General features: G+C 46.4%; 1 protein-coding gene and 2 long non-coding RNA genes across 4 annotated transcripts; 2 read left to right on the top strand and 1 right to left on the bottom strand.

Moving 5' to 3' along the window:
- Window positions 1–600: 600 nt before the first annotated feature.
- Window positions 601–6,685, bottom strand: LOC124084754 (uncharacterized). Of its 2 annotated transcripts, none has more exons than XR_009225657.1 (4): window positions 6,096–6,685; window positions 3,959–4,284; window positions 3,679–3,819; window positions 601–3,309 (listed from the first exon to the last, which is right to left on the bottom strand). It is a non-coding gene; the product is annotated as an uncharacterized LOC124084754 (long non-coding RNA). The 2 variants fall into 2 exon arrangements; XR_006849206.2 differs by having other exon boundaries at window positions 4,117–4,284.
- Window positions 6,686–6,792: 107 nt separating this feature from the next.
- Window positions 6,793–9,481, top strand: Map10 (microtubule associated protein 10). Its single transcript, XM_046432131.2, has one exon. The coding sequence runs from the start codon at window positions 6,828–6,830 to the stop codon at window positions 9,351–9,353; it is 2,526 nt and encodes an 841-aa protein (XP_046288087.1). The 5' UTR covers window positions 6,793–6,827; the 3' UTR covers window positions 9,354–9,481.
- A 7,854-nt stretch (window positions 9,482–17,335) lies between these two features.
- Window positions 17,336–23,331, top strand: LOC124084750 (uncharacterized). The gene is made up of 4 exons (XR_006849205.2): window positions 17,336–18,828; window positions 19,769–19,905; window positions 20,565–20,734; window positions 21,344–23,331. It is a non-coding gene; the product is annotated as an uncharacterized LOC124084750 (long non-coding RNA).
- Window positions 23,332–27,969: the final 4,638 nt, after the last annotated feature.

Genomic DNA, 27,969 nt, shown 5'->3' with positions numbered 1-27,969 from the left:
TGGACACCAGATCCCCAGGTCAGGACTGGCCCAGAGAGAACCTTCACCCTGGACTCCTAAGTCCCACTCTGCCACACAATTTCCTTTGGGGAATTGTCTGTCCTTGGCTGCTATGATAAAATACTGACCTGCAGTTTTACTTGGGGTGGGTGGGAGCTCTATAAGGAAATTAAAATACTATCTGGTCATTCCAGACAGGAAACTTGTTGCTTTCACCTGAAGCTTCCTGCAAGAGGACAGACTCCACCCTCTAAGGACTGTAATCTATAGCCCTTGGAAAATAACATTCCAGGGGAAGAGGTTGGGGGAAGCAGCAGACATTTGTGCAATTGTAATTCTTTTTCCCTAGAGTGTGGAAAAACTGGATGGAATTATATTTGGCTTTTTAAAAAGATCATGATATTAGAAATGTTGTTATTATGCTAGTACTTCCATGAAATTATGAAACCTGACCTCATTTCAACTAGAAAAACGCCAAACTAAATACACAACATTTGTTGCACAGATCAGAAATCCAGTTTCTGACTATCAGAAGATGGTGCAAAAGAACCAGGAACATAGAAAAAATGACTCAGTTCTAAGTGGTAAAGTTCCTTGTGGGTGTCTGCAATTCTCTAGTTTTGCAAATAATGTTCATTTTTCATATTTAAATTTCCCAGAGTGGCTTTTCAGTATACTGAATACTTGTTTTTCTGCAAGTTCCAGGGAGTGCCAATTCAATGATTTTTGCACTGATTGTCATTTAAATATGAAAACCCAATAGCTGTTTAGTGGGAAGTCTCTGGGATTCTTGGGTCCTTGGATCCATGGTAAATTTCTACAAGGTACTTAGGATTTCAGAGACACAGCCATGTAGAACAGACCACACATCACCACTCTTATTCAATCAAGTACCCAGAACTGTACTCATTAGTTGAATTAATAAAATTAAAAAAGATAAAAATTCCAAATGATCTCAACTCTTCCTGCTTAGTACAAATTCATTAAGTTAGTGATTTGTAGGTAATGAGGTTTTAGAAGTCAATCAGATATCATCTGGAATCAAATATCATTACAAGTCTAAATTACAATTCAAAGATATAGCCCATGTTTTCATAAGGACACAAATGCTATTGGAAACAAAACATCCAAAAATAGGCCATCCGGTTTTCTTCAGGGAAAATCAGAAATCAAAAGAACAAAGCAAAAACATTCAAGACCAGTGTAATTTCAGAGTGAGGCTGGGGACATTTCTTCCAATGCTTCTAGAAAAAGAAATACTAGTTTCTCCTTGTGGAAGAAGGAGGCATTTTAAAATATTTTATTAAAGTATATTTTAATTGCTATTTGAGAGGAATAATAGTCATTCACATAAACACCTCAAAATTAGTTATGAGTTAGCTAAAAAAATCTTAAGCAGCTGGTAGAACAAATAAGTTATGAAAGCAGTTAAAAAGATACAGAAAGAACAGAGAGGCAAACCAGAGGTGCCCAGTGGGTAGAGGGCTCACGCTTCTGTTGTAGGGTGAGGATCTCCTATGGCCCCCTGTCCAGGCACAGTCACAGTGAGGTTCATGCTTCTCTTGTGAATTTGGGGTACAGTCCATGGCCTGACAGCACCACATCACCATCTGCTGTCCTTGTCTGCTGCACCCTTTTGCAGTCCCTGTGAGTTTCCCCACACCCTCTTTATCCCTGTTATTTCCTGGCATTTTGATAGGAACCCTTCTAATGTGTGGGAGGTGATATGGTGTCCCTTCTTGGGGGTCCTGGGAAGAGAGTCCAGCACCTCTGTGTGTTTTGGTTGTCTGTTTATGGCTAGCAGCACTGCCCCAGGATGCCAGGCTATGCAGATGGGGGGACAGAGCAAAAGACATTTCATTGAGCCAGGAACTGAAGGAGTGAATGTGGAGTCTATTTTTAGCTGGGATGGATCACAGCTCCCTTGAAAGGCTGAAGCTACTGAGAATAATCATTTAAAAGAAGCAAAGCTTCCAAACTCCTGGTGTCCTGAACAGTCTCAGCTGGGGCTGCAGCAGGGGTCCCTTGCCTCTTATGGGCACTGAACAGTCTTCAGAGAACATTCTCATCCAGTGCCAACACAAAAAGGAAGCCCACAGGGAAGTTCTACATGTCATAAATTGGCACAGGGAGAAGAACGCTTAATCCTGTTGACTTTAATCTTACCACCTAGGCCTCAGGTTCAGTCCACCATAACTGTGAAATGCAAGGCCAACTGAGTGCAGTAGGGCTTCTTTGAGAAGGCCCACATGCTCTAGGAAGTTCTCCTGGGTTTGAAGCACAATTCCATACAAAGAACACGGAAAACTGACAGGCACCATGGTTTTCTTTCAAGTTTTCGCTCAGGATATTTTCCAACTTTTGTGCTTTATACAAGCAAGTTTTATAAGAGGTTCTATTCTTCATTTATTAGTTCGTTAAATACAAATACTATATATAGAAACAAGGCACTGTGTTAATTGCTCTAGACATGCAAGAATAAATTAACACTATCAAGGAACTTAGAACTAAGGGCAATAAGTCACGTGCAAGAGTAACACAAGACAGAAAAACCATCTGTAAAGGAGATTAAATACAATGGGAAAAGAAAAATCACTACCAGGAAAGAACTTCAAAAAGGACACAACATTTGAGTCAGAACTTAAATAGAGAAGGTCTGAGTTCTGTAGAGAAGCAGAGGGAAGGCAAGCTGGGAGGAGGGATGTCAACCATAACAGCAGCACCAGCAGGGAACCTCAGCATGTGAACAGGGAACAGCATGAGGGAGAAATGAAGGGGGCGGGCAGGGGGGATCTGGTTTCAAGGTTCCCTGATTACTGGGGAGGAATGTATTTCATGCTATTGTTACTTTTAAATGTAAGTTGTGGTCATCACCCTAAAATAGTTGGTGGAGAGTTTGGGAAGTAAATCAAAAGGCAATATGGGCGTGTAAAAGCAGAAGGGGAGGGAGTTTCAACTTGCTGTTAAAACATGTTCAGAACCACCTCTCTTCCTCTAGAGCCTGGCACTGAGAAATGAGGCAAGGGCAGAAGGAATTCCAGGTATGCTTGGCCTTTAGGTCTATAAATAGGTCTATAAATGCTATTTATAGATGGCCTACTTACAGATACCCTTTATTATAAATGGCTACCTGGGACAGCTATCACAACTGGATTCTGGGTAGCCCAGATCTCCCAGCTCCAGCAGGGAAAAGGCGTTTCCCTTGGCAACCTTATCACACACCACACTCAGCTGCTTAGCGATATAGCTCTGATAGAGTCCCACAGTCCAACATGCTGTGCGTTCCGTCTTTCATGGCTGATCTGACACCTGTGAAAGGAAAGGCAATAACATTTTATGAAAAGATTCAGACACATACACACAAGTACAGAAAAGAATACCATAAGTCCCCATCTGCCCTCACAGAGATCCAGGAATTATTAAGCCCTGTCCATGTCTGCTCTCCCTGTGTTTCCAGCTCCAGGCCTGGCCCCTTCCTTCCTCCTACCTCAGTTTGCATCTCCTAGGTGCAAGCATGTTTTCTTAAATAACCTTCAGGATGCTGGCACACTTAACCTTTAACAACACTGTTGTTGGTTTCGTTAGCTTCATTATGATTACACCAGAGACCTCATGGGGTGCCATGAAGAGTAAATGAAGAGAACATGTAAAGAACCTAATTTGGTGGCAAGCACTTACAATACGACTGCAAAACTGGCAGTTGTTTAGAGTGGACTCCAAGCCCCAGCCTGTGGTCTGACTCTCCTGAAGGTCCAAGTTGCTTGATGAGCTTATCAAACTTTTGGTTTATTTCCCATGTTTCAAAAGATAGGTATCTTGCTAATTATGAAAAAAAAATCAAAATAGTTATCTCTTTGGAGGATAGATAATAGTAATTTAAAACAAATCTAACTTATACCTAATTCCATCAAGAGGAGGAACTATTTATATTAGTCTACAGTCTAGTCAGAATACCAACCAGTATTTATTTCCTCCGGAAGAGAAGATTTTTTAATTGAATGGTATCTTTCAGCCTCCCCATAACTGAAGGAAGGAGGTACCCCCTCCAAGGCACCCACAGCTGGTCTCCCCTGCAGCAGAAAAAAGGCTAAGGCAGCTTGGCAGGCAGGCTCAGACCTTTAAGGGCCACTTCTGATAAACCTTCTCCCAGGGGCTTTCTGCAACCTTTGGAGTCCTTGGTGGCAGGTTGTTACTTCTGCTGCTCCACTGACATCTCTCCGTATGGGGCATGTTGATGGTGGTGCTTTGTAGCTAATAACCACCACTTCATTCTTCCACTTCACCCTGAAGGTGTGAAAGGAGCTATAATTACATAAATGTATAAATCTTTCTGATATTTGTTGGCATGATTGCAATACCATTCTGTTTGTCAAATAGTAAGTTAGTCATTGACAATGCATCAGGAAGTAGTGTGGTCATGCTCAAACTACAGAACAGGGCTCCCTTGGTAAGAGTGACCTTAGATGGAGTAAACAGACACCTCTGGAAGGGGATCCAACAATCTGCACTTTCAGCATACCCATTACAGTTTGAGAATCTATAAGACCATCTGGGAGGATACCCCTGGAGTCCGTGAACTTGTGCTGGAGTTACAGTTATGAACAGTGACTAAGCTGGTATTTTAACCCACCATCTGCACCTCTTGCCAAGGACAGCCTTTGCTCTCACAACCACTCGTCTCATTGGGCTTATCAATGAACCCATGCTCACCAACCCCTTAAGATGCTGCATGATTTCACTTTCCCCTTCCTTTCTGGCAGGCTGATTTATCAGAATGTAGTTGAAGCCACTCTTTCCCTCCAGTCAGTAGTGGAATCTTTGTCTACTCTTTGCCCCCATCCCCATCCTGCCTTCTTGCCCACTCTGCAGCCTTTCCTTGACCTTCTTTAGGGAATGAATTTCCAATATAAATTTCTAGCAGGTTCAAAGTAAAATTGAAACTGTACTGCTGAGCCTGGGTTCTGCTACAGAATTCAACACCTATTTCTTACCTATATTGAAAATAGTAATGACTCTGGTTCTAACTCTGCCAGAGTTATGGGGCATTAAAGTAGTTTAATGACAATATATGGGAAAACTATTACTTCCTCCTTGCCATAAATTGAGATAAACAGTAAGAAGAGACTAGAAATGAAAAAGATCTCTGTTCAAACACCAGACATGTGAAAAAACTAGCCTCTACTTCAGAACAAAGCCTGTCCAAGGAAGGGGGCATGACCCTTGTCCTTGGAAAGACCCACAGAGCACTGCTAGGCACATCCCATCCTGCTGAGTTGTTTATCTACAAATAACAGGAGAGATCTGCTGCACCAGGTGTCCCTAAGTCAGGCTAGGTGGGGACCCATAGCAATCCTCCAGCAGACACCAATCAGCATGAGACAGGGAAAATACCAGGGATGCCAGATGACCCTCCCAGTAGTTTATGGTGGTTGATAGTGTTGGGAAACCATGTAGTTCAGCACGTACTCCCCTCTATGATTTTCCCATGGTGTGTGATGATTTGCTAAGAGATGCTATGATGTATGTGAAGTCCCTGCCTTCCCCAGAGTGTATAAAACTGCTGCAAACCCTGGGCTCGGGGCCTCTCAGTGTCACCAGCTGCTGTGTGCACATAGAGGACCCAGCTAGCTCGCAATAAACACCTCTTTGCTGCTCTTGGTCTCTGGTGGTCTTTTGGGGGGTCCCGAATTCAAGGATAACACATGTTAACTGAGGACACAGTTTTCTCATCTTTACCAACAACAGAATATAAGGTGACGTTATTATGGTTCTAGTTTTCACCGTGTTTAAGGTGTGTGAGGGTCCAGTGCAGGCAGGAAAGAAGGGGCTATTTGCTTAGATTCCAGAAGCCTCTAATCTAGTCTTGGACAGGGGCTGTCTTTCTGTGTAGGCTTTTATCTGAGGTCCTGAATGATAACCATAGGTGTCAGCTTCTCCTCACTGAAATCTTCACTCCAGGAATGTTACCGCCTGGAACCTTGAAGTGCAGGCCCCTGGGAATCCATGGAGAAGGACTAGCAGAGCTGATGCAGGAGGCCCAACCTCCTGAGTCTGTCTCTCCCGAATTCCCAGCTTGTCACAAAGCAAGCACCTACCAGGGGTTTTAAATTGTGGTGAGGGATTTGAGTTGGCTGTTTCAGGTTCTGGTTTTAAATTTGCAGACTGCTTTCATCTTTTTTGAATTCCCTCTTGGAGTTGTCACATCCTTCTACGTGGGGTTGGAAGCACCAGTGCCAGGAGAACAGGCCGCCCACTTCCCCACGAGGCTGCCCTGGGCACTCCTGCAGGCTGAACAGACCAGGCCAGGCCCGGTTCAAGATGGACACAGACTGTCTCCGCCATGGACTGAATAGAATACTTCATAAACTGCAGTTCCGGGTGAACTTGCTCATACAGTGAAGTCCCAGCTGGGGGTTGCCATGCTCCGGAACAGAGAGTGCACTCCCCCAGGGGGCTGGGCGGCCCGTCCTCGGCCCCAGGCAGGAGGGCGTCCCGCCTCCACCGCGGTCGGCCCGGAGGCGCGGGTCACTTCTCGGCAGGCCGGACTCCGGCGTCCCACGGCCTCGGGGTTGCAGCTGGAGAGTGCGGGCTGCGCGAGCCGAGGGCCGGCTCACCCAGCGTCCGGCCCAAGCCCACGTTTCAGGGTCCCTGACTATATAAGCCGGCCCCGCCCGGCGCGCAGCGCTCCCCGCCTCCCGCCCAGGCCCGCACGGTGGACGCCCGGTCTCGCGAGACTTCCGCCGGCCTTCCCGCCGGCTTTCCTGCTTCTCGCGAGAGCGCGCGCCCGCGGCTTCCGGCGGGGGTCGGAGACACAGCGGGCAACGGCGATGGCGGCCGAGCGGCTCTTCTCGCTGGAGCTGCTGGTGGACTGGGTGCGCTTGGAGGCCGTGCCGCCGCCTCACCCCGCCGTGGCATTCCGCCTGCTGGACTTCCCGCCGCTGCTGGTGCGCGCACCGACCACGCCCGCCCCGGCGCCCTGCGGCGCGCTGGGCTTCGGGCGCGGCAAGGCCTGCGTGTTCCGCCTGCGCCCTGCCGCCCTGCGCCGCCAGCTGCTGCGCGCCGCGCTGCTGCAGCTGCCCGCCGCTCCCGGCCCGCCCGCGCCGCGGATGCTGGGCGCCTGCGACGTCCCGCTGCCCGCCGCCCGCGGGCCGGGCAGCCGCGGCACCTTCGTCCTGCTGGACCCCGAGGGCGAGCGCGTCGGGGACCTGGCGCTCTTCTGCCGCCTGACGGAGTTGGGCGACCGCGCCCGGGACCCCGCCCCGGACCCCGTACCCCAGAATCCCGCCCCTGCCGACCTGGACCCCGACCTCGGCGCCCTGGACCCAGGACCCCAGGATCCCGCCCCCCAGGACCCCGACCTCGGCGCCCCGGACCCAGACCCCCAGGATCCCGCCGACCTGGACCCCGATCTAGGCGCCCCGGACCCCATGGCCCGCCCATCCCGCACGGGCTCCGCGGAGATTAGCAGGCCTGGCCCTGTGGAGGCTTCGGGCAGCAGTGCCAGCGCCTCCAGCGAGGAAGACCCCGAGCTGGACCTGGAAACCAACACCTTTTGCCCTCCTCCTCTGTATTACACTCACTTGACCCAAGAAAGGGCGGTTCCTGCCTGCGTCAAAATCACCATTGAGCCCCAAAGGGACGTACCTGAGGAGCTGGGTGATGCCTTGCCGCAAAAAGTACTTGTAAACCCTCCAACACATCTGAGTCCTCCTGAAGGTACAGATTCTGCAACATGGGAGACTCTTCCTGTGCTTATGAGTCCACCAGGGAGTCAGGATGTAGGAACAATTAATCAAACTACATGTCACCCTCAAACTGAACAAAATACAATTAATACAATAAGGCAGCTTCCTCTGCTAAATGCTTTGTTAATTGAGTTGTCCTTGTTATACAACCAACCCGTGGCAAGCCCAACTCATGTACATCCCCACTTAGCCTGGTTGTATAAAACCGAGGATGAGAAGGTACCAGAATCTGGCACCAAATCCACATGTCAGTCTGAATCTAAGAAGGATAAGCTTTCAGTGGGGGGCCACAAAAAGTCAGCCAGCCTTCAGTGTAAAAAGAACCAAGTTGAAAACCTTAAGAAAGGTAAATGTTTAGAGAACAATGGCAACTGCCAAAAAAGAGTTACAAGGGGGAAACTACTTTATGGCTTAACAAATACACTCAGATTACGTTTAAAGCAAACAAATCCTGACATGTTGGTAATACATGAAAAGAGAGAGGAGTATAGAAAAATGCAAGCACAAATGTTGGGTACAAGTACAAAATTCAGAATTCCATCCTCTAAAGTATTAAGCTTTGCAGAACAAAGTCAGAAGCCACATCAGCTGCCTAGAGACAAGTATTTAGATTCAGATGCATCTTCTGAAAGTAGTGATGCCTCAAGGCAAATTAGTGAAGTCTTTGATGAAACCAGCACAACTAAAGAAACTAAACTAAAATGTGCAACTGGAAAAAAGACAGTTGATTGTGGGGAAAACAGAACCAGCACATTGGGAAGAATCGCTAGTCCTGCAGATTTTATTATTCCAGAAAGATTGACTCATACAAGTATTTTGGGAGGAAAACTGGAAACCAGAGTCCAAAGTCCATGTGTTTTCCAACAACATGCTATGGCTGGCAGAATTGTAGATAAAGAAATAGATGATTGGCAGGTCAGAAACACAGATAATGGCATTCCTGCTGAAATGAGTGAAAATAGTTCCCATGAAAGCATCTCGGAGCTGAAGTATTCAGATGACTTCACCAGCCCTTGCTATTCAGAAGACTTCTACACCACTGAGGAGACCAGCAGGAGCTTGCAGACTCATGCTAGCAGTCCACAGGCAGAAATTTCACCTAGGAGGAAGTCTAATGGACCAACACCACCCCTAGGGAAAAGTAGCAGTGAGAAGAGTTCTATTCTTAGCCCACCTTTTTCAGCTGGATCACCAATACTCTCACAAAAAAGATGTCATCTTTCAAAGACTCATGATAAAAGTGTGGAGAAAGCATCTAGTAATTCCACCAGTAATTTATCTTCATCCCACTGGACTAAGGAAAAAGAAAGCCAGATAGATCAAAACAGTAGGCATAACACTAAGGATAAAAAAAGATGTCAAGACTTCTCTATGAAACTTAAAGCAGAAACTGATTGCAAATGGTCAGAAAAAAGCCAGTCACCACGGACATCTCAAGTGAGTTCTTACCTGCCCTCTAATTTGTCAGAACTAGAACTCAATGTTCTGGATGGCAGTACTTCAGATCATTTTGAAGATGATGATGACATTGGTTCACTAAGAATTTCAAAGCAATATAAAGATATCTGTGAGTTAGTAATAAACAAACTTCCAGGATATACGGTGTAAAAATGTGCTTTAAAAAATTTTTTTTATGTGTACTGTTAAAAATTTTAATACCTTCACATTATTTTAGTGCATAAATTATGTGAATATTTCTTTTCAAGAAAAGTAAATGTCATTCCTTTGATGCTTAACTAATATTTACCTTAATCTGATAATATTGATCATGAGATCACCTCGTAACTTAGGTAAGATTTCTTTATAAGTTATTTAAAAATAAGAGTATATCTTTCTCAACTTTTGAAGTATCCTAAAATATGGAACATTCAAAGCTGACTTCATTGAAAAAAAAGGTTAGTTAATAAGAATAGCTGCAGATTTTTATGGGAATAAGTTATTTAAAAAACAAGATATGATTCCTGCTCTTGCAGGAGTTTATAGCACATGTACATATATTTGTGTGTGGGTATGCTTGCATATAAGTTGTTCTATACCTTTATTTAACCACAATCTGTATGACTACTTGATTAATGTTTGTCTTTCACTAGGCTAAAGTGCTCTGATGAGAAGGACCCTGTCTGTTTTTAGCACCCAGCACAGTCCCTGGATGTAAATGGGATGCAATAAAAACATTTGTTAAACAAAATAAATGATTGCCTGGCATGTAAAATACCTAATGCAAGGTTAGACTTAAATAGTAATATCAAACAGAAACCCTGAAAAGAAACTTGTGAAACCCTTATCAAGACATGTTTGACTAATATTTTTGTTTTGCTGCATGTAAACAGCCTTCAGATGTTCTCTGAAGCATCTGGAGAGGGAAGTTAAAAAAAATGTGTCTTCCTGTGTGGTTTCTTGAATAGGAGTTCAATTTATTGCTTGTCACTTCAGGTTCAGTGATTATTTTTAATGTGTGAAAGCTTGTTTTCAAGTCTAGTGATAATTTATAATCCATTGATTTTATACTTTGGCTTTATTCTGTGTTCAGATATTTGCATATATTTTCTTCTGAGTTACACTTTAATTTTTTGGTTTTGGACATGTGAAGTTCCTAATTTTCCTTTATTTACAAATAATTAATTATGTGGTATTATATCCTGAATGATGGTAATAGTAGATGAGACTTAGATAGAAGGTAAGAAGAGAAGAGGATGTTCTATGTGGGGGACCAGCACAAATAGAAGAATGATGGACATGAGCATGAAATTCATGGGAGATGGAGAATCTTACCTTGATTGGAATAATAGTTTCTGCTAAGAGTGATAATTGAGTAATCCTTTTTACTTTGCATGCTTACGGTTCCCAGCACCAGAGTAAACTCCCAAAGGCAGGAATTGGGCTTTTAGTTATTTTGAGTCTTCTTTCATCTGTAGTAATAGCCATGGCTAATCATCAGGTAGAATTATTGGTGGCTTGTTGAGATTTCTAGACTCTTTATCCCCAGTCATCCAGTCTTATAGGTGAGTTTCAGATCCTTGTTTGTTCTATTGGATTAAAATACATGGAGAGTTGTGCAGAATGACAATATGTGAGCCAAGATTTGCAGAATCTTCTCATTTTTAATGTAAATACAAAGAAAACTGACTTGATCAAGACCAAGGTATTCTTCCTGACTTTCTCTAGGAGTCTTGTCATGCCAAGCAGAAACTGACTTTAGGATGGTTATCAGGAGGTTGGAGTGCTGACTCTTCATGCATTTTCTTGTCTTCCAAACAGTTCCTAGATTTATTACACTAAAAAAAAAAAAATCATTTAGAAAAGGTTAGAAAATTTGGATAAGAGCTTTTGTTTCAAAATGTGTACTAAGGAAAGGTTATGGTCCTTTCCTTCCAAAATTCCACTAAAAAGAAACTGTAAAAATAACAACCCAAAGTTCACAGAAAATACCAGCAATGGACTAGACAATTTGAGGAATTTTTTGGAAGATCAAAGCAGATGGGACTAAGTTGATGAAAAATTGGGTTAGAAATCCACACTTCAGCATAGACATGAGGGTGGAGCTCATGGGAACAAAAGAATCAGCAGGAAGAAGTCTGGAGAAAGTCACACAGCAGAGCCACTGAGCTGGCAGCAGAAGGAGGCTTTCCAGTTACTAAGCTAAGTCGGGCATGGCATTGTGCAGGTGTCAGTCCAGTGGGGACTCAGGAAGAAAAGGAGCTCCCAGCCAGGGCATGCATGAAGACCGAGTTTTCTAAAATAGAAGAAGGCAGTGTACTTGTGTAGGGAAGCACAGAACATTGTCCTGCACACCTAAGTAAGGGCCTCCCATAGGCTCTTCGTTTGTGTGCATTTCATGTCTTTGCCTGGTATTACACAAAAACATTTCCTTTAAGTGCTTCTGGGATGCTGGTGGGACCAGGGAGGAGCTGTCCTAATCCATCACAATAAAGCAGTGAGAAACTTGTCAAATGAGGTGGGAGCTATGGAACTTGACTTTCCGATCAGATACTGAGTAGAACACTTGGCCGTAGGACTCCATGAAAACGTTAGGAGAGAGAATGTGCTTGTCCCAGAACAGGTTAAAGCTCCCAACTCCTGAGTAATAGTAAGAAGACAGCCAAAGGTTCATGTTGGAAAGAAAGCATGGGCTGGAACAGGCCCACAAGTTAGGAGCTGGTCATGATCTGACTGCTTGGAATATTGAATGTGACTTTCATTTCCTTTTTGTCTTCCTCTTGGTTTTAATTTAGTTCCTTTTGAAGGATCTTGTTCAGCTCTAAGAGCAGTGGAAAATGGATTTGTTCATGGCTCATAATTGAGCTGAAATCCTAAAGGAGGAGCCACAAACCCCCAGTCTACATATCCAAATACCGAGAAAAAAGATAGAGGAACTCTTAGAAGCCCTTCCTTTCTACCCAGAGATTTCTCCTTCAGTTTTCTACTAAAATCCTCAGAGGGCTTTGCACTTTCTTTTATTGAGGGAAGCTGTTCAATTATTGTCTCACACCCATCAACTGCCTCTCAGAACCTGTGATTTCAGTATCGGCTCTGCAGTGAATTGGGACTGATTTCTGAACTCGGGATGACAAAACAATAGATTGCCATAGATACAGAGGAGCCTGCTGTCACATTGTTCTGGAAGTTATTGCTTGCGTATTCAGAATCTAAGATGGTCTGCAGGTCTTTGGGACAGCATCTGTTAGTCTGTTTGTCCAACCTGAGACCGTCTTGAGTGTGCATATGTGCTGCTTGTTATGAAGCAGCCCTGTTCCCAGTGGTGCCTTCAGCCATGCACTCAGGAGGGCCGACTCGAGTTTCCAGGTAAACCCTCCTCTCATTCCAGTGCTGCTCTTCTGCATGACTGATTTCTTGGTGTTCTCTTCCTCCCTTCCTGACCTCGCATGTTCTACTGTCTACCTCTAAGAACAAGCGTAAGAGGTTCTTACTCAGATTATGGCCTTGTTCCTTATTGAAAACGAGGGTGCTGAAAAAGTCACTGGACCTCATTTTATGTTGTCATTACTTTGGCACTAATGCTCCCTTACCTGGAAGAGCACTCTCCAGCACACGAGGCCTTTCATGACCTCACGTAGTCCTTACGAGAGTGCTGCGAGCTGAGTAGCCATGTAGATGAGGAAACAGAGGCTGTTTACATATTATTACCTTTCTCATGTTCATAGAGAAACCGAGAGGTTCTTGGCATAACTCCCAGAAAATGCATGTTCCTTCAACACTTAGGTAATTTCTAGAAGCAGAGTGGACAGCAGTAGTCTATAAACAGATAAAATTCCGATTGTATGCTAATTTCCTGAGATAAGAACCTTCATGAAATCCGTTGTCTTGGCTGATTTCTGTGTAGAAAACATTGCTGATGGCTATTTGCTTGGCATTGCACAGGGGTCCCCAGAGCTCATTCCTCTTTTTGACTGAACTTTATGCCTCTTGGCCAGCAATTTCCATTTCCCCTCATCAACCCTGAGAACCTGCTCCATTCCAATCATACCCATTCCACCATTTATATACCTCACGTTGTGGCACCTGCAGTGTCCTTCTATGACCCCAAATGCACCTCTGTTGTGTGTTGCAGAGTGCCTTCTTTCTAAAGGTGCGTAGTATTCCATTGTATGACGTCACGTTCTCTCCGTCCACTCATCTGGCAGCAGATGTGTAGGCTGTTTACCTGGCTATTGTGGATAATGCTGCTGTGAGAAAGAAGCTTTAGTATCTCCACCAAATCCTGGTTTCAGTTCTTGTGGATAAACACCCAGAGTGGCCCTCCCTTTTATTTTTGTGTCTTTTATCTTCTGACTAAACCAGTCAGTTGTTTTTACTGAACCAATTGTATGCTTTCCTGCATCATAAAGAAGCCTCCAAGCCAGGTACAGTGGTGTGTACCTGTAGTCCCAGAGACTCCAGAGACTGAGGCAGGGGGATTGCAAGTTCAGGGCCAACCTGGGCAACTTAGACCCTGACTCAAATTTTTTAAAATAATAATAAATAAAAAGACTGGGGATGTGGGTCAGGGATAGAGTGCCCCTGTGTTCAATCCTAGGTGCTGGGGGGGCAGGGGGAACATCCATCTTCCTGCAGAGAATATATACTATGATGAACCTAAGTGTAAAGCATTAAAAATGAGCTGAAATTGCTGGGTAGTTGGATGGTTGTTAGAAACAAAAACACAAGCTAGACAATGCATATCACATAGTTCAGCTCTCTCATTTCATAAAGTACATCGTCCAGGAAAAGGGAGGTTCTTAGTCTTTCCCTTCACTTTAAGGTTCTTGCTATTAGAAAACACCATTTCATGTGTCAAATGGTATTCTAGTCAGCTTTTTTGCTGCTGTGACTCAAGGATCTGACCAGCACAATTGTAGAGGAGGAAAAGTTTATTTGAGGGCTCATGGTTTCAGAGTTCTTTGACAATAGAAGTCCAGCACCATTCCTTGGAGCTCAAGGTGAGGCTGAACATCATGGCAGAAGAATGTGGCAGAGGGAAGCAGCTTACATCATGGTGACCAGCAAACAGAGAGAGAACTCCATTATCCAGATACAAATATATACCCAAAGCCATGCCCACAATGCCCAACTCCTCCAGCCACACTACCACTTCGGTTACCACCCAGTTCACTGATGGGGTTAAGACAACCCAATCACTTCTCCTCTGAACCTTCTGGCATTGTCTCACATGTGAGTTTTTTGGGGACACCTCACATCCAGACCATAACAAATGATATAGCAGACCCAGATTGTGTGTCTGGGGCAGACATTCTGCACCATTTACATGGAAAACACTAACTGAAAGTTAACCTCTGTAGAGATGCGGGAATTCATCATGTTCCCTGAAAGGTATCCTGTTTGGGCTAGGGTCAAGCAGACTTGTTGATGCTGGCTCCCTCCGAATACCTACAACCTCAGTCAGTTTTCCGTGTCTGTGAAGTGGAGAAACAGTAGTACTCACTAGATTACCAGGATTAAGTGAGGTGGAATTATAGGTGGGATGAGCGTATCCCTGGTCCCTGTCAGAATAAACCAGCTCTCCTCACTTCTCCAGATGCCTGGGACACATAGTGAAGCCTGTGAGACCCAAGCAGAGCACCCAGGTGAGCAGCATCTGGACCCCTGTCCACACAGGACTGCTGAGAGACTGCTAGGAAGAGTTGCAGCCGATTTGTCATGCACAAGGCACCAGGGCAGGAGTGATGTGGGGTTTACTCAGAAGCTCGCCTTCTCGAGGTGGAGGGCCTGGAGACATGCAGAAGCTCTACATGTGGAGCGAGGGTCCTACTGCAGCTTCTGCTTTCCAAGTGTTCTTTGGGGTCTTTAAGGTCCATGCCTGCCAGAGAGCTCTGAGTATCTGAAGACATCAGCATGTCTCATGATTTTGAACATCTAACAGGAAGGGCCTGTGGGACCGATCTTGCTTCTCTCTGAAGTCTACTTACACCTGTACAATTTACCTTTCTTTTCTTGTTCTCTATCCAGTCACAGAAAGGATTTCAGATTCTTCTTCTTTTCTTCTTCTCCTTCTCCTCTTCTTCCTCCTCCTCCTTCTCCTTCTTCCTTTTCCTCTTCCTCTTCCTCTCCTTCTCCTCCTCCTCCTCCTCCTTCTTGGCCTCACTAAGTGGCTGAGGCTGGCCTTGAACTTGTGATCCTCCTGCCTCAGCCTCCCAAGCTGCTGGAATTACAGGTGTGTGCTACCATGCCAGGATTTTCAGATTCTTAAGGTTGATAATATGATTCTTCTTGTATTTACACAACCAAAAATGACTTTTGTAGTTTGTAGGACGAGTAAAAGAGGTTTTTTTCCTGAAGAGTGTCTGCGTCTCCTTATGTTTCTCCCCATGGGAAAAGAATGGGCAGCACTGACCTAACATTAATCAATGAACTCTGCTTCTCCTGGGCACCTCTACAAATGTGTGTTCTTTCCCCAGTCACCTTCAAGGAGCCTACCACAGTACTTTCCACAAAGTGTGTTGTCTTAGTTCATTTGTGCTACTGTAACAAAAGGCCACAAACTGGGTAATGCATAAGGAAGGGAAGTTTGTTTCTCACAGACCTGGAGGCTGCCCCAGGTGCCAGCAGGCTCAGCCTCTGGTGATGATCCACTTCCAAGCTAGCACCTTTGTGTCATATCCTCCAAAGAGGAGGAACATGTGTCCTCATGGCAGAAGGGACCAGGCAAGAGAGGCAGACCCCCTCACAGGCCCCTCTATAAGGACACCTGCTCTGATTCTGAGGGTGGAGCCCTCGTGATAGTCACCTCCCCAGGCCACACCACCCTGTGGGTCTTTGTGGTAGAACTTGTTGCTCAGATGGTTTGTGGATCTGATTTTATTGATTAAACCTGCCACACAGACCATTGTTTCCTAATGTTTTAGAGTACTTTACAGCTGTCGTTAAATGTATAATGTTCAATATTTTTTCCATACAAGTTTGAAAAGCAAAGGTGTCATCGGCGCTGTGTTCCAGCTCCCTGATGGCAGTGACGCGCAGACTTCTGGTCCTCGCCCGACCCTCCGACCACTCCAGGTGTCCCCCACGCCTCATGCTTTCTCAGCTTTGCCCTCTTCTGGTTTTCTCCAGAACCATCTTCTCCAGGCTCCCTGGCTTTTCCTCTGTGTCCAGACTCTGCCCTCCCTGCTCTCACCGCTGTCCTGTGACTGCTCACACAACCCCGTCAGCCCATTTCCCACTAATTGGAAAACAACTTGGGGAATTTTAATGTCCAGCACAAACCTCTTTCGAGGTGCAGACTCATCTACCCAAAATACCAGTTGTACATCACGAGCATCTAAAGTCAGAGCGCCACTGTGGCTCTTGACTCCCACCCGTACAACCCCCCTCTCTCAGCTTCCTGAGCCGAGGGCTCTCCCTTTGCACCCCCTAGTCACCTCCACCTGTCTCCACCTCCTCTGTGCTTGGGAACAACCTCTGTGGATGGCTCCAATAGCCAACTGTGGGTTTCAGCTTCTGCTTTGCTAGTGGAAGGCACTGGCAGGAGGTTGGAGGGCAGGAGGAGAGGGCAGTGGGCATGAATCCCTGGCTCCCTCCTGCTGCCAGCCTTGGGTAGTTCATGGCTACACTCCTACAGAGGAAGTCGCGTCTTCGTGGGACAGTCTTTTATAGCTGTGGTCACAACTACAGCCCTCTGCTCTAGGATCCGACCACCCCTCACCCCTTGGCACCTAGGATGCTGGTCCTGCTGTCCTGCGCTGTCCCCAGCTGGTCTCCCTAACTCTGCCCATCCCCTCACAGAGTTCCCTCCTCAGCCTTTTGGAGCGCACCATCTTGTCAAGATCCTGACTGACGTGTCTTCCTGGGCCCAGCGCCAGCACTGGTCTGCTTGCTCAGGCAAAGGATGGGCAGCACCCTCCCTCTGCCCCCTCCACATCCTGTCCACCCTGTTGACACCACCTCCTACATCTCCTTGCCCTCCTGGCCCTTACTGGTCTCAGCTCGTTCAGCCCACTCACTGCATGGCTAAGTAATCACTTAGAAATACAAATCAGGCCACATTCTTTCTCTGCTTAAAACTCATTAGTGGCTTTTAAAGTAAAATCCAAATTCCTTTCCACAGGCCCACAAGGCCCTGTGTGTGGGACCTCTGCAGGGACATTCCACACCTCACTCCGGCCAGTTCTGCAGGCACGCCATGGTACCTGCTGTTGCTTCTACACCTCAGGTCATTTGCTCATGCTGTCCCTGCAACACTCCCTACGGGGCACACTGGCTACTCTGCTTTTCCATGTTCCTTCTTGTCATCTCTTCAGAGAGGCCTTAGAACAGTCTCATCAAATGAGGTTTCTTCGTCCCACCTTCCCCCACTCCTGTCATTGTACCTGGTCAACTCCTAAAGTCTCCTACCACATATAATTATGCACATCAATAGTTTTTATGCTTGTTTACATTCCTCCCTTATTTACTTTTTGTCTTTTTCACTAGTCTGTAAGTCTCTGATGGTAAGGATGGTCTTGCCCCCACTGTCTAACCAGTCGTAACACAGTTCCTGATGTTGGCATATATCGGCATGTGATTGCTTACATTCTATAAACATTTGTTCAAAGCACAGAGGCTTAAATATTCAAGTGAGGGAGAAACAAGCACTAGTGCTTCCTTAAAAGGTTCACAAGAAATGGCAATGAAACCGAGAGGACGATTTTACATATGTACACACATGTATCTAACTCCCACCCCAGGGAATGCTCAACATTCCGATGTCCTTAGCCTGTTGAGGATCCACAAAAACCACTTAGCTACAGAGGAAGTTTCAATTACACAAGGGAGATTAAAGCTGCAGCACTTGGGAATAATTACCACGATCTTTTCCATTATACATGCTCAAGAAGAAGAAAAGAAAAAAGAGAGATCGGTATGAAAACCCAATGGAAAAACATTTAAAACACTAATCAAATGACTATTACAATCCTAGGAAAATTATTTCAAAGTCTCAGATCTTTGGTCTGAGGCCTGAGGACTAATCCTTGAATGATGTGGTTAAAACTCAAGAATTCCAAAAGCTCTGCTTGAGTGGGAAGGTTTCCAGTGCTCTGCTCTGGCCAGAGCCATCCAGTGAAGGGATACCTTCCTGCCTGAGGTGCTTCTGCACTCTGACAATCCCCCGACCACTAGCATTCTGCATCTCCAGTTGTTCTTCAGGTATCTGGTTTATTTCTCACTGCCGTGTGGTAATTTTTGTGGCTAGGGATGTGTTTTAAGCTTCTCTTCCTGGTCTAGATAATCTTCTAGAGGGCTGTGGTGAGCATCTACAAATCTTGCTACCCAAAATCTATTGTCTTTGGAAAAACAGTTCATTCTTATTTTTCTCTCGGGAAGACTCTCAGTCCCTACCTTCTGCAGCTCTGCAACTTTTGTGCTCCTAATCCTCCCACTTCTCATTTAAAACAGCACCTCCTCCTCTTCCAGCCAACGGCACTCAATGGGCACGAGTGCTTTCATTTGAGTAGCTGCCTCGAGGCTGCCCTGGGGAAAGCCTCCTGCCGCAGGGATCTGAGCATCTATCTGGCTGGAGCAGGACCAGAACTCCAGAACAAGGACACTCAGCCCCGGCTACAGTTGGGTCTGGGCCACACATCCAAAAAGGGTTAGTTCTTGGACTGGTCAATTACATTAACAAGAAATTCACTTTTTAAATATAAAGACTATTTTGGATTGGGGGTCTCTCAATGGAACCAAAATAATTTTTGAATACAGTAAGCACTTGATTTCCACCATTTTGGCAGTTGTGTTGAGGCCCCCTGAAAGAGCAGGAAGGCTTCCTTGATTGGAATGGGTGGGAACAGAAATCCCTGCCAGAATGAAGCTTCCTAAATGCTTCAGGGCCAAGCAATTCTATTCAAAAGACCAAAGTTTGTTTATTAATTATTACTATTTCCAGGCCATTCCTGCTGTTTCCCTCTGACCTTCTGAAAAACAAGTTTGTACTCATTTAAAATTAGAATGCATTTATTTATTCTGAAGAAAACATTTCTTTGTTTTTGTCAACAGCTGTAATTGCATCCAAACAGGCCAATTTAGTTTAATACTGTACCTAATTAAGGAATTTAAAACTATTTAAAAGGTATAATACATTTCTCAGAATTTAAATGTGACTGTGGCAGGAGGATAGCAAGTTCAAGGCTAACCTCATCATTTAACCAGGCCCTACGCAACTTAATGAGACCCTGTCCCCAAATAAAACATCAAAAGGGCTGGTGATGTGGCTCAGTTTCTGAGCGCCCCTGAGTTCAATCCCTGGTACCAAAAAAAAAAAAAGGCGACAATACTTTTGCTTAAAATTAAATAATTCTGCTGTGTAAATGGAAACCACTCTCTGTATGTTCATTTAACAATAAGAAGAAGTGGAAGTCTTTACTTAATATGTAAATATCATCACTTTCAAGGACTGACTGGTATTCCATATGTACCCGAATGTTTTTTTAAGAGCTCATCACTAGATGGATAGTCAGATCGATCCCCTAATGTGAGCGTGTATTAAAACGTGGCTAATAATCCTGCCATTTCTATCACTCTTATGAATACAGGTCAAGAAGGGGGGCGGCTTGTAGGTTGAACCATGGCGCCACTCACCCAACAGCCTTCTGAAATCCCGAGCTTCGGCTCTACGTGGAATCCGGCGCTGGTGGAGGTGGAGGAGAATCCTTGCCTATGCGCCCGCCTGGTAGGTGGAAATGGCCCTGTCTCATAACTTCCGTTTGATTTTCTTTGATAACTAATGGGTGGAACTTGTTTTTATGGGCAAACTATCAGTTTTTGTTCCTGTAAGAAACTACTTAGAAAAGGGGCTTGAGATGCCAGGCACCAGCTGGGCGGCCAGGATACTGGCAGACTCTCTGCAGGTGGCTGGGTGCCTCTGCCTGGGGGCTCTCCATGTGCACCGGCACTCAGCAGGGAAGCCCACAAGGTTCCCAGGAGAGGCAAGTTCCCAGAGAAGGAGCAGAACGTGCGGAGCCTCCAGACCCCCAGGAGGCCTCCTGTCCACTTGCTGTTTGACTCAGTGGCTCCTGGGCCAGCTGAGACCCGAGGCTGGGGAAAGAGCCCCAGCTGGGTGCAGGACGGACGGACTCACCTTGAAAAGGGGTGTGGACAGGAGGAAAGAACCACTTGAGCTGTTTCCAAACTATCCAAGCTTTCTCTAGGTCAGTATGTCGTAGCCAGACCTTTCAGCTCTTTTAACACATTCGTAGTTTTGAAGGTATTCAGATTGTTTACTCAGTGTGACAGGCAGTCCGTGCGGACTTATCTCTCCATCTGTCCCTTGGGTCAGTAAAAGTACTGATTTCATGTCCTGTCGTGTCTGTATCCTTTTCTGTCCACCAGTCTTCACCTCAGGCTGGTTCAAGTGCAGGTTTCCCAAGCCATCACCGCAGAGGCTCACTGCCATCCATCCATGGACGTCTTCCTATACCCGCTTCAAGAGCTGGAGTTGCTGAAGAGTGTCTTCCTACACCGGGTTTAAGAGCTGGGGTTGCTGAATGAGGGACTTCCAGGTAAGCATGCTTATTGTTTAAGATGCTCACCATTTCCAGCTCTGATAACAATATACTGCCTGATGGAGAGAGGCTTTCTTGCAGTCAAATTTTCCTGGCATGTTGTCTAGGAAGATTCCTCAAAAAATTTTTTTTCTTAATGTTTTCCTAGTGCTAAGGTCCTATGGCTGTAGGACTTTTGATTAATTAATTTATCTTTTTATTTTCATGGTGTAAGCAATTGAACCCAGGACCTTAAAAGACCTTTATTTTGCAAACATGTCATGCTTAGTAAAGAGTCCTTCAGAATGAAAACAAAACCTAGATACTGACAATACAAATATCGTATTCTGAATATGAGACTCTTCTTACTGAAAGAACCATCAGAAGAGATATATGGTGGCTGGGGATGCAGCTCAGTGGTAGATGCTTGCCTGGCATGGGTTTGATCCCTAGCACCACTATAAAAAGAGCGTGGGGACAGAGATTGTCAAATAACCAGGTCATTTTTTTTTTAATCTGTTAGTCATTGGCGGTGTGGGTACATAGCAAGCTTAAGCCAATGTAGCCATCTCCAGACATGGGATCTTGTCCCCACCAGCCATGTCCTTTCTGCACTCCTTTCTGCAGTCTGCACAGAGTGGGGACCCATCCTGATCCTGTGAGAGCCGCCATGGTCACCAAGTTCGCCATCCACTGGGAGATGGACAGTTAAGCAGGTAGTTGTGATGTGGACAAGTAGTTTTGTCTTTATACCCAAAGACTCCATGCCAACAAGAGCTCCATTTCCTAAACCCAACAGGATGAATTCCTCCAAGCACCAGGGGAGCTGTCAAATAAAAAGCAAGTCAGCCTCGGGTAAGGAGAGACAGTGTAGGAAAGCCTTATTGCAAGGGGAGGGACCACAGCAACTTTGGCCACGAGGTCTGCTCACATCAGCTCCAGACACCTCCCTCAGGGGGAGTCCAGAAGGCACCACACCTTTTAGAAAATGTTGTAAATTAATCACAGTGTGGGATGCCACCCATGAAGCTACTTCAACCGTGAAGCTACTTGAATGGCTTTTACTCAGTACTGAGCTATGGGGGACTTAGGTCTCCCCTGGGGAGAGAGGTCTTTCCGGCATTCCCGTATGTAGGCTGCCCGAGGCGCAAGATCTCTGCCCTCACTGTACTAGTGGGACAGGTCTTGGAGCTCCAGAGTTGGGCCTAACCCATAAGAACCCACCCCCTACTTCATTTGGCAAAGAATATTCCATGGAAACCATTGAAGTTCCACCACATAAATAAAACAAATGAGGTCTCTCCATCTTTCTTTCCAGTGTGGAAGCTCGACCCCTGAGGTCGAAGAGCCCTCCTGCCTCCCCACTCCACCCCCAACCCCTGTTTTCGAGAACTGCTTCCTGTGTCCTGTGGTTTCTTCGCAGTTGTCTCTTTCTTAGCTGTTACACGCAGAGGAAATCCAAATTTCTTTGCCTGTAGGGGACGTAGGCAAGACCACAGGAAAATATGTTAGATTAGAAGACAGTCCTTCTCTTTATTTAGCTTTGGAGGGTGAGGTAGAGTGAGAGAGGTGACTTCCCTTGGGTGGCATGTGTCTGCTTTGCAACCTCGGTGCCCTCTAGAACCTGGAAGGCCCCAGCGTTTAGGAGGCTCCTTGTGTCCCAACGCTGCAGCCTTTCTTCTGTGTCAGAGGAACATCGTTGTAATGTTGGGAAATCCTGGCCGGGTCACAGTGAACCATCTGGAACAAAGGGCAGCATGACCTTCTAACTTGCCTAATAGTTTGAAAATCCATTTTGAGAAGCTCAATGCAAAAATGACCTTGCTCCAATGTCTTTTCTGTACTATGGGTTTTAAATACATACCTTCTGAGAAGGCAGTAAATTTACTTGAATTTCATCTTCAACAGTAAAAAGTAACGGCTTAGGTCCATTGCCTCCTGCTCCTAGATGCTGCTAATGTGAAAGAACCCAAATCCCACATGCCTGTTTCGAGAGCTGCAAGAGCAGGTGCGTCGGCATCCTGTACGGCGCAGTTAGCCACGGAGGACTCACTCGCTGTTGTTGCTTGGAAGCTTTGCTGGAATTCTAATCTTTCTTTCTTTTAATCTTAGCTTGTGAAATAGAAGGTTTTGTTTTGCTCAGCTGGTCGATTCCCTAGGTGCAGGTATTTGGCAACTATAAACTACAAATTAGGTTAGGTATGCAGAGCAGAAAATTTCTAGTTTATAAATAAAAGCAATTTATTTTAACCCAATAAGAAAACAAACAAAAACACTAATAAAGGAAACAAATAAGAATGTATAAACTATGGGGCTGGAATTATGGCTCAGCGGTAGAGTGCTCACCTAGCACATTCGAGATGCTGGGTTCAATCCGCAGCACCACCTAAAAATAAATAAAATAAAGTTATTGTGTCCAACTACAACTAAAAAAATATTTAAAAAGAAAGAATATAAAATATCATTCCATAAGACCAAAGCTGATGAACCAGTTTAGTTCCCAGTCTAAACCTGGGAGGGAAGAGTGGGGGTAGGTACGAACCTCAAATGGGTCTACCTTTTCCAGTCCTGTGCTCTTCTGTGCGAGCAGGGCCTCTCTCCATAGTTCTCACAGACATCCCAGCCCCACGCGCACGTGGACCAGCAGAGCGCAACACCAGTACTCTGCTCTGACAGGAGAGAAGTCAGCTGTGCCCTCACCAGCACCACATCTCTGAGTGCTCTCCAGGGGCACTTTTCCTGCAGGGGCCAGGTAGTAAGAACGTTCCCCTTTCAAGCCCCTGTCTCTGTTCCAACTAGTCAACTCCGCCACCTAGACCTCTGAAAATGGATGAACACAGCTGGGTACAAGCACGACTTCATTTGCAAAGCAGGTGGTGGGCTGGCTGACCTAGAGATGCCCGGGCTCTGCCTGGGGGCTGGGGTCATTCACTGTGAGGAGCAGAGTCCAGCTCTCCACAGCCAGGAGCTCAGTTCCCAGGGACTTCTGATCTCTCCTGCCACCCTCCTCTTGTGTCCTCTGCGCATGTTCTGCTCAAGTTAGCTCCAGAGGAACTGGCTGGTGGGGACAAGCAAGGCGAGCAGGGACAAGAGACAGCTCTCAACAAGCCTGTCTGTGGTGACATCCTCCTCCTGTTGTTCACAGCTCCCCCAAGCAGGAGGGGGGTGGGGCTTTGTCTGGCTTGGAACCCGACTGGAGCAGTCACATTTTATTCTGGGGTCGGTGATCTCAAGCGTGGAGCTGCTCCAGGAGTGTGAGATCCAGCTGCAGCTCATCAGGGACAGTCGCTCATTGACTGTGTCCTGATCTCAGGCTGTCACATTCCAGATGAAACTCCAGTACTTTCTGCACATTCTAGAGTGTTGCCTAAAATAACTACATTTTTAAAATGTGGTTCATGTTTCTTTTGCTTTATTAGGGTTGAGGTTTTGGGGTTTTGTTTGCTTTTTGTGAACTTCAGTTGTGTACCAGGGAGGCTGCGTGGTCTCTCCTTTTCCTGCCATCTCACCTGCATGAGCACTCCTCCTCTGCCCTTTTATCTGCTTCTCTGCAGCTGACCCCTCTGGGGCCTTATGACGGTGCCATGAGGCTTCAGGGTTGCAGGTGCTCGGAAGCTTCTTCTCTCACCGGCCTCAGGAGAGCATTTTTGGCGATGGTTTCTCCCCTCTCTTTTCCTTCTCTCCATCTCATGTCCGAGTATTTGGTGCCTCATCTGCTGCCCCTGCTCTGCTCTCCTCTACTTGATAATGTTCCAGCTGCCAGTAGGGACCATGCTGCTGTGTGTCCTGCAGCTGCAGAGATGAAAAGGCAGCTCCTGCCTTCGAGGTTCAGGGTGCAGAATGACGAGAAGGCAGATGCAAGCAAGCCTGACGCTGGGTGCCGTTGTCTGCCTTGGTGAACTGCAGACACTGTGTCCATCAGCCTTTCAACGCGTGGCAAATACCTGAGAAAAGCAACTTAGAGGAGGACGATATGCAGCTCATGTTTCAGAGGTTTTAGTTGGCCTGTCCCACTGCCCTGGGCCTGAGGTGAGGCAGAACGTCAGGGTGGAAGGACATGGTGGAAGAAAGCTTGTCAGCTTAGGCAGCTGGGAGCAGAGAGCAAGGAAGGGGCCAGACAAGATAGAGTCCCCGGGGGGCACACCACCAGGGACCTTCTTCCTCTAACCCTCTGCCTGTGGTTTCCGTCTCTTCCTTGGGGTCCATTCATCCACCAGAGTGATATCCATTGTTGGGGTCAGAACCCATCCAGTCATTTCCCAAAGTCCCACCTCTGAGCCTTGCTGATGGGACCAGGCACTGCATGGGGACCAGGCACTGCACAGGGTCCAGGCACTGCACAGGGTCCAGACACTGCACAGGGACCAGATACTGCATGGGGTCCAGACACTGCACAGGACCAGACACTGAACTGTGACCAGGCACTGCATAGGACCAGGTGCCACACGGGGTCCAGGCACCACACAGGGTCCAGGCACTGCTCAGGGTCCAGGCACTGCACAGGGTCCAGGCACTACACAGGGACCAGGCACTGCACAGGATCAGGCACTGCACAGGACCAGGCACCACATGGGAACCAGGCACTGCATGGGACCAGCATTCAACACATAAACCTTTGAGAGACATTGTGGATGCAAACGCTGACATCAGTGTTGACTAAGTGGCCACAGCCCAGTTGGGCGGGCAGGAGTGGAGCTGTGGTACATTATTGCAATCCAAGGATGGGAGGAATGGCACCTGGTCACCTTTGGAGGCCCAGCCAGGGCTCACCCCTGTGCAGCATCAAGTCCTGAAGTACAACCCTCTGCCACCTCCAAGACAGCAGGTACAGCACTCCTCCTGAGAGGCCCTGCTGCTGCAGTTGGGCCACAGTGAGGGGGAGAGGAGAAGAAGAGGAGAGGGAAGCCCCAGGCTCCACAGACCCTCCTGATTCTGCTAGAGCACATGGGGTGCAAGATCCTGCCTTCTGATTGCTCACTGCCTGAAGGACCTGCAGAGTTGCAGAAAAGAAATGACCAAGCAATTTTGTCAGGTCAGTGTATCAGCCAGCACTGGTTGGCCTTTTGCAGTGCCCAAGTTCTGAGAGAACACAGAGTGAAAGGAAGTGAGGATCTGACTAGTTTCCTCCAGAGGGGAGTTGGGGTGTGAAGGTTCTGCTGTTCCCAGTCTTTGCTGTCACTGGAGAGGCAGCATGTGGGCTCTGTTAACACATCTCGTGCTGCATTTTGAGTTGTTTTCTCAGGAAAAATGCCCCAACATATATGATGAGGTCAATGGATGTCAGGAGCAAACGTGTTCAGAGGTTTCCTAAGATTGCCAATTGCTTTCTGAGAGGATCATAATAAATGTCCACTCCTTGCCCCAGCATAAAAGGTGTCCAACTCACAAAAACTTAACAGTATCAAAAATCATGCTCTGAAACATCTCCAGTACAACAGGTAAAAATATCTCACATTTCCTTTGTGTGTCCTTGATTCCCAGTGATGTGGAACACTTTATCGTGTTATTAGTCATTTCTCTGTCCTCTCCTACCAACCAGCTGCCTCTGTTTTTGCTCTGTGAATGGATCCTCCACAGGTGAGTTGTGTAACTGCAGCAGGACAGCAGTTGAACCGGAGTGCTGTGTTGGTTCCCGATGTTGGACTGGCAAGGACTTCAGAGTTAAGAGCTGGGGTTCTCAAGGCTCATCACAACAGCTGTCTCCTGTGGGCTCTCTGGGAGACGGCCCTACAGCTGCAGTGAGCCTGCGTGTGACAGTAACACCCTGGGCCCCTCAGCCTGCTCGTCCCCCAAGTGGCCACAGCCCTTGTTGCTCATGGGGGTCTCTCCTCTCAGAGTTAGTTTCAAGTCCAGCAGGACTGACAAAGTGCACCTGGCACTAAGGGAAGCAAGTCTGCAGGCAAATTTGGCAAAACTCATCTCGAGATCTCAATTTAGGAAAAAATGATTTAGAATTGGTTTTCTATCCTCATACCTGTTAGAACTGGGTGCAGTTTGACAAACCTGGCTTTCTGCCAGATCTTGAAATAAGCCTATATAATAATGAAAGTTAGTTTTCTAGATATTTAGATTTTCACATCCGAGATTCACAAATCATTTTTAATTTTAATTTTGTAGAACAAAATGAGAAAAGCATGACGTTTGGACCCTCAGATGCTTGACCCTTCTCTCTGCTTCTGTTGTTTAGTAAGCTATTTTTGTAGGGTTAGATTCTTCAAATATCGCAGCGGTACATAGTACTTCTCACAGTTCTGTTTTCTTCTTATTAATGACTTTTAATGAAGACAAATATAGGAAAAGCATTAAACCTAGACAAAAAAAAAACGCAGAGGTCCTGACACACACTGCAGGAATGAATCTCACAGAATAGCAACCACAAGCAGCGTGTGCCGGGCACCTGAGGGTGTGGTCTAAGACCACTCTTCATCTGCTTTGTACCAGGGGACAGCTCCAATATTGTGTCCGCTCTGCGTTTATTTTGTCTTGTGTATTTTCATAAGTGCTTTCGGGCTGCACGTCCGTCTTGGAAACCTTTAGCGTTCCCCCAGCACAAAGATGGATACTCTGCCTTTTGCCTTCACTGAGGCGTTCTGGAGGGCTCCCAGGTGGGCCTGGCCTTCAAATCCCTCAGCCAGTGGAGACCACTGGCTTTCGTGTGGAATGTTTCACATTGTGTCTGGAAAGTCCCGAGAACACCCAGATAGTGGCCCAGGAGCTACAGGGGGATGGCCCCAGGGACAGATGTGGTGGAGGAGAAGTGGTGAGGAGGGACAGGCTGAGCGTGGTCCTGGGCCACTCTGCCACACGCAGCCTCCTTCTCCACCTGTAAGATAAGTGCCACTTTGTCTGCTGAGGGAGGAGTCAGGGTGAGAGGAGCTGGTGGATGCGGAGCACCTGGCATCGTGGCACTCACATCTGACGGTATCCCAACCACCTGAGTAACAGACTCCAGAGGCCCTGCATGTCGAGACAGGGCTCCGCTCAACCGTGTTTCCATCTGTGTGCCCGCTCATCCCAAGCCTGCTCACACACATACACACCCCCAACACACACACACCTATGACCATGTTTCCACCTGTGTGCCTCTCATCTCAAGCCTGCACACACACACCCACCCCAGGATATTTTTTAAAACCTTAAAAGTCTTTAAATGGAAGATCCTCAAACATGTTAAAAAATTCTGCATTCAACAAGAATGGCATATACATTTTTAACAAAAAATAATACATCAGTGGAAATACTTCAAAACATCC

This window comes from Marmota monax, unplaced genomic scaffold (genome assembly GCF_021218885.2).
Source record: "Marmota monax isolate L192 unplaced genomic scaffold, Marmota_monax_Labrador192_F-V1.1 WCK01_AAM20220418_F8-fsc00071, whole genome shotgun sequence".
In the NCBI taxonomy this organism is placed as follows: Eukaryota; Metazoa; Chordata; class Mammalia; order Rodentia; family Sciuridae; genus Marmota; species Marmota monax.
Note: the sequence above shows the minus strand (reverse complement) of the source record. Positions and strands in the feature narration are given on the sequence as shown.

What these genes read in the sequence shown, in the direction of transcription:
- Map10 (XM_046432131.2), top strand. Translation starts at nt 6,828, where the DNA reads ATGGCGGCCGAGCGGCTCTTCTCGCTGGAGCTGCTGGTGGACTGGGTG.